This window comes from Andrena cerasifolii, chromosome 10 (assembly GCF_050908995.1).
Source record: "Andrena cerasifolii isolate SP2316 chromosome 10, iyAndCera1_principal, whole genome shotgun sequence".
Taxonomy (NCBI): Eukaryota; Metazoa; Arthropoda; class Insecta; order Hymenoptera; family Andrenidae; genus Andrena; species Andrena cerasifolii.
The window spans coordinates 8,304,310-8,315,022 of NC_135127.1; the positions used below are offsets into that span (position 1 = coordinate 8,304,310).

Below are 10,713 nucleotides of genomic sequence, written 5' to 3' on the forward strand. Positions count from 1 at the left end.
CGTAATAAGAGCCGCGATAGCTATAATTCACCCATGAATTAGAATTAATTTTAATTATTCAAATATTTAGTGGCTGAAATATTCTAGTGTAACTTGGAACAGATTGGCGAGCTTCTACGCACGAGCAGTAGATTTGCAGTGCGAACTTGAACCTCCATGATGCGAATATCAGAAGTCGCGTACACGCCGGCGTGGCGAGTGCTTGTGTCTTCAGTTCCTTTGTCGTTAGTAACGCAAATTCGTTAAATACTAAGGAAAGAAAACAGTTTAGTGACAGGATGGCTGTCACCAATCTCAATTCTAAGCAGGAGTACGAGGATTACGTTAAGTGAGTAATCGTAACATTGCTCCATAGAAACGACATAACCTAACTTTCCTTCGCTTGATGTATGTACAAACGCACAGGGAGTTCGTTTTTCCGGTGAAAAACATTCGGTGTATCATTAGTGTCGCGTCGAAAGGGATTTTTCCTTCTTCGCAGCGTCTAGTTAGTTGTTTGCTTGTTCTTCTGGAATTAAAGATAATCAATGTTTACCAATTTTTTTGTGCGGACGAAGATTCCCCTCGGATCGAAAGTCACGAGTTTTTATCGATATAGTTTTGCGATAAATTAGAGGACTTTGGTACCGTCTTTGTCTATGTAACGTGTCGAAAGTTGGGGATTCTCAAGGACGCTTCTCTTCTGTCTACATTAGGTCACAGGATCTGTCTGTTATTCATTTTTATGCACCATGGGCCGACCAGTGTTCTCAAATAAACGACGTGCTCGAGGAGATGAGCAAATTGGGCGAATACAAAGGGGTTAAATTTGCCAAGATCGAAGCCGAGAAAGTGCCTGACGTGTCGTTGAAGGCTGGCATCACAGCGGTGCCCACGGTCGTCTTGGCGAGGAACGACGCTATAGTCGACAGAGTCGATGGAGCCAATCCTTCGGCGATAGGGGAGAAAGTTAAGCAGCACTCGGTTAACAGCAAGGACGCTATTTCAATCGATGTGTGTAAACCAAAAGGAAGCCTCGAGGACAGGCTAAAGAAGTTAACGAGTCAAGAACCCTGCATGCTGTTTATGAAAGGGAACCCTGCGAATCCACGCTGTGGATTCTCAAGGACGATAATCTCGATCTTAGATTCTTACAAAGCGGATTATAAGACGTTTGATATTTTGCAAGACAATGACGTTAGGGAAGGACTTAAGAAGTTCAGTAACTGGCCGACGTACCCGCAACTGTATCTAAATGGGGAGTTGATTGGGGGACTGGATATCGTAAGGGAGATGAGTGAAGCTGGAGAATTAGAAAGCATGCTGCCTAAGAAGAGTTAATGTAAAGGGAAAGTGAGTTCGATTATATTGGCAGTTACCGTTTCAACTCCAAGTATGCGAGATTAGGTAATGAAGAAATAATTGTTTCCTTTCAGAAGATAAGGAAGGTTGGTCACGATGTTAATATAATTATCCTTAAATTATTTTGTACCCATTACGAAAATTTTGATCATTTGATCCGTTGAAGTTCTAATAAATTGATCATATAAAAACTATATCGCGATAAATCCAGCTTGTTCCATTAATTATAAAGGGAGTTACATAGAACAGGTCAGAAATCGTACATGAAGCCCACAAATATTACTCAGATGTATATTTATAAGCAGTATAATACACTAATATAAAGAATTAGTTGCGAATTATTGAAATCAAATCGTCTGCTTTAATTAATTTCTTACATCAAAACTTTGTATATATTTTTACAGAATTTCTTTGCCAAAAGGATCACAACAAGTATAAATGTATTAGTAGAATAATTATTTGCATTCTCAATTCATTACATTTTAGTAATATTCACAAACGGATTTCAATTTTGTTTTCTATTCTTCGTTCCCTTTTGCGCACCCTTAACAATGTTCTCGAACACGCGGTTAACCTTTTGCTTTTTTCTGAAACCGACAATGAACAAGTGTGATAAATATACATGTAATTTAAACTAGAATATGGAACAGTGTTACTTACCTCCTGTTTAACACTGCTCTCGTCATAGGTATATATGCATATGGATCTGGTTTGCCTTTCTTTTTTATGTCTCCTCTGGCTTTATGAGCCTTATATTCCACTCCTGGTGCTTGGTTCACTTTTCCTTTCTTCAGTGGTCGATGGATTCCTGACCCTCCAGCTACGAGTAACAAACTGGTTACTTGAAAGTCACTTAAAGAGCTTAAAGCAAAGACAAACATTCGCAATTCATTTACCTTGATACATTGACGTGGCTCCGCTTCTCGCACTAACATTATCGAAATTATCACGTTTACGTTTTTTACCCGCTCCTTGTGATGTGGCTACAGATATGACATCATCGCCTTCCTCTGAAAACATATGTATACTCGTTAGGCATACTCGATTCCTTTTTTATTCAATTACGTGTCATCTTACCGTAATCATCTTCTGAGTCGCTGTGTAAAAATAAGGGGTTCTTTTTCTTTTTCGCCTCTGCTTCATCCTTCTCGTTATCCACTGTAATAATCAAACGACCATCCGGTGCAGTTTTAAATCCGCGATCCTTCGACTTCAGCATTGCTTCTCTCGAATTCAAGACCCTAGGTTGCGTTGCTAAAAATATTAATATTTGGTAAAATTTGTACATTTATGTATCGTTCGAATGTTATAAAATAAATCAATCTACTTGATATATTTCGAGCAGCTGCAGGATCAATAAGATCCACGATCTCCTCGTTCTCCTGAATCCAAGCTTCTTTTCTTGACGTTCGTTTTTTGTGCTTCTTTGGCTTCTCGTTCTCTGTGTCTTCGAATTCGTCCTCGCTATCCGCCAACACCTCCTCAATACTACGCTCCAAAAAAAATAACAGTGATAATATATATTGAATAACAGTTTTGCATACGATTGAATGAAAAATTACCTCTTCGGCCTTCTTGTAGCATTGAATTCGTTTTCTTCAACGTCCGGTTGCTGCGACTTCTTTATTTCTCTAGTCTTCTTCTTCGACTCCTCTAATTTATTTATATTCTTCAATCGCTTGTGTAAAATTACATTCGATGCAGGTATCATGCCAGAGATAGTCTCCACTCCATATTTCCTTAACAGTTTCACTAAAATATCGCGTACTTTCTGTCTGAAGTACCTATGGCAATCGTCGTTCATCGCACACAAAGCTTCCATCTGAAGTTCGATCGATATATGTCAGTAAAGCAATTAATATCGCGATTCTTAAACGCTTTCTTTACTCACTACTTTGGATAAAGTTGAAGCAACGATAGGAGACGGCATCACAGTGATGTACACTTTGATATAAGATAGCGCCGACTCTGCAATCTCTCTTGTAGGGCTCGATACAAGTCTACACGCATGATCTAATATTTCCTTGACTACGTCCACGCCCAGAGACCCTGTTTCAATATTCATTAATGCTTGTAATTCTAATATTTAACTTGTACAAGGCGGTTACTCTCATATCCAGATAAACTCTTACCGTTGTAATGATAAGTGATAGATGCAAGTGCTAGCATAGAAGCGGTACAGTACTTTTGCGAGCCAGCTAAGCCAACCATTAATATATTGGTGTACTCCTTGAGATGATCGGGATTTCTTAAGAATTTCTCGGCAATAGCGTTTAAGAGTTGGTAGGCAGACGTGCGACACTTTGTGTTTAAATCTTTTACGTACACCACCGCTTCGGGGACTATAGCTTGCAAGAAGTTAGTCTTCTCGAGTTGTGGATGTATTTTAACTATGTGAATTAAGCACCTTAACCGAGCCTAAATAAAGAGGAATTTCATTCTATACTATTAAAATTTCCATTTGATTTTTAACCGATCGATGAGGTGATACTTACTCCTCTACTTGGTTTAGCAACTTCAGTTGCCGAGGATATTAATAGCTTCTGGATTTTAGATCTGTGCTGCATTACGAAATTTCTGCATCCTTCTTTCTCACTGCCACATATATCTTCCAAAAATCTGCAAGTACATATTAAAGGAACTTGATGACACTAAAACAACTGGTTCATTAACATAGAAATATGAAGTCTACCTATATGCTTTCTTCTGCTCCTTAATTTTAAAACTTTCTTTAAGGCATGGTGTGCACATGTCGTAGAACTTCTTCAATCTGCCAGTGTCGGTGTACTCAGTTAGTAGTCTTATTATATCGTGAACACTCTCTTTGAAAAAATCGTCAGTGTTAGAGTCCTTTAATTTACTCAACGCGCAATCGAATAGTTCGGTTACCAATTCGTTGCTTGCAATCGCAAGGTACACCTGCAAAATACAGATTTCAATCCAAATTCGATCTCTTGAAACAACTTTACAGTTCCGCGCTGTTAATTATTATTCATAAGGAACCTTAATCGTATCAAATGCAGCAAGACGGTGTCCTTCTTCGTCAGTTCCATTCGGCTTAGTCGTGTACACATTCAGAAACAGTGGCAGATAGTTCTTTGCAAACTTAGAAAGTTCCATCGTGTCGTCTTGCTTATCATTTTGAATTGCTTTCGTAACCAGCCTCCGTATGGCGGACATCACTGATAGTCTTAAATCTTTTCTGTCGCTAAAAGTCCTTCCCAGCAGCCTCGCTATATTCTACAAAAGTTTTCATGTAAGCACTAACGCGTATTTATTATGCAATCTGTAGTGCATACCTGAAAGTTATCTTTTACATCGGAGGCATTCTGGCATATACTGGGCAAGATAGCCCAGATTTGGGCAAGCATAATTTCATACGTTTTCCCACCCACTTGTTCGTTCATTCTCTCCCTAAAAAAAAATCAATGGATATACATAAACCATTCTTAGAAACTGAATATATCATAATACTCACTCGCATATTGCAGCCAATGGTAGTAACGTTTTTGCAAAGAAAGCGAGCGACCCACCCATTATACAATCTTTTAGCAATGGCAACAACCAGCTTCTTTTCAAATTGATTGCATTAGCTGATTCCTGTAAAATAAAGGTTTATATTGCAAGTACGAGGCACTGATCAAAATCGCAGTTATAAAATCACTTACTCTCAATGGAATTAACTTCAACACTGTCTCCGGGCCGATGGCCCTTATCGCAGCTCCAATAGCGTAATCAGCGTCATTTTTAAACGCGAAATTATAAGAATCGCGTAACTCCGCTAGCGTTTTTAATAGGTCCACCAATTTTGGGCTGCCTGATCTGCCGGTTATCTATCGGGAAAGGAAATGTTAATTAAACGAAATAGATGGGAAAGTGAAGAACAAAAATGGAGTGGTACCTGGAAAAGCAGGGCTATCAGGTGAAGAATGTGGTACCACGCATCTAGATACTGATAATTCAATTCGTTGTGCATTACAAAAATGATTTGATCAATCGTGGTTCCGTACCTGGAAGACGAAACGTAAAACGTGAACAATAGAATGCAATATATAGAGAATAATGTTCACATTTACTCTTACCTATTGATTCGCTCATCGCTCTCACACATTTTCGCGACGCAATCCTGTAGTAACACTTTCACCATGTGCGATATGCCGGATATAATTTCTGCTCTATCGGACAGCCATAATTCTGAGCATTTCTCGAATATCCTCGGTAGTATAGCTGCGCACATGTTTAGCGCGTTGCTGTACGTGAGAAATGCATTAGCAATTTATCAGATCTGACAGCGAAGCTGCCGAAACAGAATCTGCAATTTCCACTTACTTGGACAGATTTAAATGCGCTTCTTGCATGACGGTCAACCAGGCAAGGATCGGTTGCGTGTCAGTTATGGGAGGCTGATAATCGTAAAGAGCGGTAATGATCTGTGCGTTTCTTTGCGCTGGTAGAACAGCTTCTGATGGTCGAGCAACAAAGAGACCGTGGAAAGTCTGAAGGCAACACGACGTTAGTAAAACATTCTTCATAGCCATGATTCGCAGCAATGATTCGCAGATTATCTGAAGAAATAACAAAGCTTTAGTCACACGATATACATCAGCGATGCAAATATCTTCCTGCGAAATACCTTCACTTGTGCTTTCGGCAATCGATGAATAATATCCTTCAACATCGTAAGCGCATGAAGAAGGCTGGTAACACCACCGGGCCCGGAAGTAACTTGCAATTGACCAATGCAATGTTTCGCGATCTGTGGCGCAGCTGGATGGTACTGTGGTGGATCATCTTCCATGCTTTTTATTACCATATCACTTCCTAGAAATCGTTAAGAATATACCATACTATTTAAACTCTCTGGATTCTTTACACCAGGGTTGACTAACTGGTGGCTCGCGAGCCACCAGGGGTTCCTCCGCTTTGCTGCTACGCTGAACGGCCCTCCTCCATACCTACCAGACTCTGACGATCGCAGTGGATTTCTCCTTCTTTCCTTCTCTTTTCGACTGGGATCGCCAGACTCTGGTAGGTATGGAGGGGGGCCGTTCAGCGTAGTAGCAAGGCGGAGGTGCCCCCGGTGGCCCACGAGCCACAAGTTAGTCAATCCTGCTTTACACTACATTCAGCTTCATTTGCCGCGCAATGTACCTTTCAATATAGCATACACTCCATACTGTGCTGCCTTTCGCACTTTCGGTTTGCTGTGCGTCGTGAACGACAGAATAACGTCCAATACTTGCATCGTGGAGGAGTTTGACCATGCAGCAACCTCTTGAGCACGAAGAAGTATGGCCAAGCAATGAATGCACTAAAGAGGCATTCAAATTATTAGTCCCACATATCATCTTGATATTCCGAATTCAGTTAATTTGCAAACTTACATGGCGCAGTATTAAGTAGTCTTCGGACGCCACATGCTTAGAAAGGATATCGACGAAAATCTTACTCGCTCGTCCGAACTGTGCATTCAGAACATTCTGTGGTACGGTTTTCAAACCCATTCCTAGAAGCGATAAAGTAGCCGCGATCGAGGTGTCCGCTTCGATTACCTCCAAGGTACTCATCTATTAACAAACACGAATATGAATGACCATATATCCCACACTTTTTATAGAAGTATAAATCCATGATATTGTATGCAGACCAGCGCGGCGAAATATTCTGTGGAAGTTTCAGTTCCACCGTTGTGTTTTATCACTTCTGTTACTGCTGACAACACAGCTAGCATTTCCTTGTGCAGCAGTGAAGTCGATTGGAAATGGTTCAGGAACCTGCAACATTCTCATTCGAGTAAGAATATCAAGGTCTGCTTTAGTTAAAGTGACCAGATATTTTATGTTCCAATGCAGGCCAAGCAAGCAAAACAAAAAAGGGTTAACAGATCTGTGAGGAGATCTTTTCCGTAGTTTATTAAAGCATTTACAATATATTTAAAAATACATACTTGTGATTATAAAGTGATACATTGAAACGAAATTAAAATATTTCTTTTTTCACAAGAAAGAAAGTAGAGGATACAGTAACTTTATTCCACTGCAAAAATGTAAAAGGTTACATGTCCAATCTGGGACACTTTGCGGGACAAAGGGCTCAAATGCAGGACTGTCCTGCGCAATGCGGGATGTCTGGTCACTTTAACTTTAGTACAAGATAAAAACCAACTCGTTACTGACCTGTTAAACGATGCATTCGAACAGTTGCTGTAATTAGTGGCAAACGTATCATACGTTTTGACCGTGCTCTCAGTCTGCGCCTCATCGTCATCGATATCGAGTTGCTCGAGCTGAGGCTGAATACCCTGAATGGCATCGTGCTTTTTTAAATCCTCCTTTGTCAAGCCAGGCTTCCCTGCTGGGATTGCAAAGTGAAAAAACAAAGAAGCCATTAAAGATTGTCACCTACGAACAGGCAGAATAATTGCAGAGACAAACCTGGGGTATCTTTAAAAAACATCCATGATGCTTGCTCTCGATGTTTTTTTGTCTCCGGATTGGAACTGGAGCTCTGTCCTTTCGGCCAGCGTTTCGCCTTTTTTCTACTGTTCAAACGTGGCCCCAATTTACCCATTTTCCTCCGTATTATTTCTCAGTGTATTGGAAGCCTATGATTCACTGCAGTGGATGCCGCGATACTGCTCTTTTCTTAACGTCAAGGGGAAAACGGGGTTAGATTCATAATGCACGTGCTTGCGGAAAAGAAGAGCTCAGCTCAGCTGGCTACGTCAGTAAAGGAGCCAAATGATTCTCCGGTGATTCTCAAAAGATGGCAGTAAAAGATCGATTCCCTACTTTTACAACATTAGGAATATAACTTGCATTACCAACAGGTACAGCGTAATTAAAGTAGAGAATCTCTTTATCTGGAAGTTACCCACCGTCATTAATACAGAGTTCTTACATAATTCGTGGAGAGTCGATATCATTAAATTCCAGATTAATTAGAATTTCCGAAATCTTGAAATACTCTTCGATCTGTTTAATTTTAATTCAGGTTCTCGAGGCAATTAGTTCTCAACGAAGCGCAAGTAAGCCATACGAACGAGGGTAATTGGCAAAGTAATGGCCAAAAAAGTTCGCCCAACCGCAATCGTTAACATCGAACTTTTCTTCGCCCGTTTCGTAACCCACACGGTGAACGCCGAATTCCATCACGCGAAACTCCTGCTCGTGCACCGTCCACTTCTTTTCGTCGATATCTCTTGCGCAACATCGCCCATTAGTGGCCATTACAATGCACGGTTTTACGTGATCGTGTTCCCAATGCCCGCGTTAATATCGATAGAAAACTCCCGCCATTATCTCCGCGCACAACAAAACCGTTAAATTCCATGGGCGCTGAAACTTTCCCTCGTTAAACTAACAGACTCGCTAAACATATATCGCTTCGGTTACGAGGTGATTCGTGAGTTTAGTTAAACCTTCATTAGGGGAGATAAAAAAAAGGGGTTTCTTAACCGTAAATCAGTTCCGCGACCTCGTGACGGATCGCAACTGGGTCAAACTGTTCGGGAGACTCCTCGAGGACTTTGTCGAAACCCATTGATCGATGAGTGTCTGAGAAATATGCAGTTGAGGGCAATATAGCCGAGCATTCACAATTTAACATATTTTGTGGGAATATCGGCTTATTCGAATAACCTCGCAGGATCGGCTTTGGCGACATTGGTAAGGCGGCTGGCCAGTAACGCAGAGGAGGACCCCGAAGATCATGGGTTCGAATCCCCATCGCCCGAGGTCCATTTTTTCCGTGGCTCCCGAACATATAGGAATTACGAAACATATTCCTACAATACAACACCACCTAACTGTCGACAAAGAGAGAAAAAATCTTCAATTCCCTACCACCAGATCTCACACTCTGCGATCAATTCCTGAAACAAGTAACGCGAGCCATACAAGTTGCAATGCACAAGGGGGCTGCTGCGCCGTCGTTCGCTCGCTCCTCGCTACTACTACCAATTTCACCCGGCTCTGTGTTCACCGGTGAAGGTAACCCGGTATCCACCATTCCACGTGCTGCAAATACATGCATATAATGAAAACGAAGGGCGATTGATTGATTGCTAGTGGAGACACGGCCGCGAGCTTTGCCGCAAATTGAAAAATCGCTGGTTTCGATGGAGAACGGTATTGCACGTCCGGTTTCTCGGGTAAGAAAAGGTTTTTCTCGAGGCCTGTGGCTGTTTACCGTTCTAATTGCACGTTCTTCTAATCATCGGGATAAAGATTAAAGATCGCCAAGCGAAGAAAAGAAGAAGCAGCCTTCTTTCAAAGAGCCACACACACTCCCATCCAGAACTGTGCACCACGACTTAATAAGAGCTTCCCTTTCAAGACATCTTCGTCGCTCTCCATCGCGAACGACGACCAGTTGAATGGAGCGAAATTGTAGGAACGTGCAGCACCGTTTCCTCGGTAACTCGACGCGCTCTGTTCGTTCTAACGCCTCCGTGGAGGCGGTAAATTGCATTAGAGGCGCGTTTAGTTGATCCGCGAGCGAGGCCCGACGACACGGTACCCTGGTTTCCAGCACTTCGATTCAGCAGCCCCGAGATTGGGTCGTGTCGTGACGTCGATCGGCTGAGACTTTGGTATTGATTCCGTGACGTCACCGAAAGATACCCCACGCAACAAGCGGGCAGAGTTCGCGAGATTCCATCTCTGGTTCCCCGCGATCGTTCCAGACGCCGACTCCATTGGATCCCTCCTTCTTCCGCAAGGACGATGAAAGGCGCCTTTCTTCGCGGCTTTATCAGTTCCACTCGAACGCAGAAGGGTGGTCTAGCATTGCTTCCCTTCCACGACCCGGAGAATCCATACTCTACCAGCGACAGAAGCACGGCTCTTGCGCTCCGCGATGCTAATAACACGTTCGCGCGGCGATAAAACGCGCCGCTCGTCTTTAAACCGCGTCCCGTAATCAATCTTGACCAGCGGGGTTATCGTGGGAAGCTTGACGCAGCATTTGCATGCTTAATGATCCTGGGGAACGGACGCGGCGAAAAATGCTTTGCGCGTGAAAGGTAGCAACACTTCCCCACATTCTGTGGCACTTGAGGAAGATTCCATAGCGCTACGACGCTTGTGGGCTGAAAAATGGAGACCAGCGTACGTGTTACTCCACCGAGGAGAGGAGTTGCGTCAGTCTGTATGGTTAATTCACGCTCCACGATGGTGTACATCACGACGCGAGTACAAAGAACGCGCGCACCTGGGCTTGGAGGGGACTTTGGAGGGTTGTAAGCCAATTCGACGGTTTCCTTTTGCCGGAGCGATCTCGCACCCTTTTGTGCCGTGTTTCTCTGCTTTGTCTAACTCTCGAAAGTCCTCGGTGCTGGCCCAGCTGCAGGGTCCTTTGTGCGAGGCCCAT

At 42.6% G+C, this 10,713-nt stretch overlaps 3 protein-coding genes across 6 annotated transcripts in view; 2 read left to right on the forward strand and 1 right to left on the reverse strand.

The window, feature by feature from the left end:
* The window catches only part of LOC143373985 (Y+L amino acid transporter 2), a 40,308-nt gene that overhangs the window by 6,739 nt on the left and 22,856 nt on the right, over window positions 1-10,713 (forward strand). The gene's annotated exons all lie outside the window — the stretch shown is intronic.
* On the forward strand, window positions 114-1,547 carry Grx3 (Glutaredoxin 3). 3 transcript variants are annotated; one of them, XM_076821749.1, is made up of 3 exons: window positions 137-328; window positions 696-1,332; window positions 1,416-1,547. In XM_076821749.1, exons 1-2 carry the CDS (start codon window positions 279-281, stop codon window positions 1,318-1,320), a joined length of 675 nt encoding a protein of 224 aa, XP_076677864.1. In that variant the 5' UTR covers window positions 137-278; the 3' UTR covers window positions 1,321-1,332; window positions 1,416-1,547. The 3 variants fall into 3 exon arrangements, with proteins under 3 accessions (XP_076677863.1, XP_076677864.1, XP_076677865.1); XM_076821750.1 differs by having other exon boundaries at window positions 1,419-1,547; XM_076821748.1 differs by having other exon boundaries at window positions 114-328; window positions 696-1,547.
* LOC143373981 (RRP12-like protein) lies at window positions 1,619-8,058 on the reverse strand. 2 transcript variants are annotated; one of them, XM_076821736.1, is made up of 23 exons: window positions 7,776-8,058; window positions 7,518-7,692; window positions 6,989-7,115; window positions 6,726-6,908; window positions 6,493-6,652; window positions 5,975-6,162; window positions 5,671-5,906; window positions 5,424-5,591; window positions 5,243-5,351; window positions 5,010-5,174; window positions 4,820-4,941; window positions 4,641-4,755; window positions 4,345-4,581; window positions 4,034-4,260; window positions 3,837-3,960; window positions 3,474-3,759; window positions 3,233-3,390; window positions 2,904-3,163; window positions 2,669-2,829; window positions 2,419-2,595; window positions 2,238-2,351; window positions 2,002-2,161; window positions 1,619-1,928 (listed from the first exon to the last, which is right to left on the reverse strand). In XM_076821736.1, exons 1-23 carry the CDS (start codon window positions 7,909-7,911, stop codon window positions 1,847-1,849), a joined length of 3,870 nt encoding a protein of 1,289 aa, XP_076677851.1. In that variant the 5' UTR covers window positions 7,912-8,058; the 3' UTR covers window positions 1,619-1,846. The 2 variants fall into 2 exon arrangements, with proteins under 2 accessions (XP_076677851.1, XP_076677850.1); XM_076821735.1 differs by having other exon boundaries at window positions 7,518-7,695.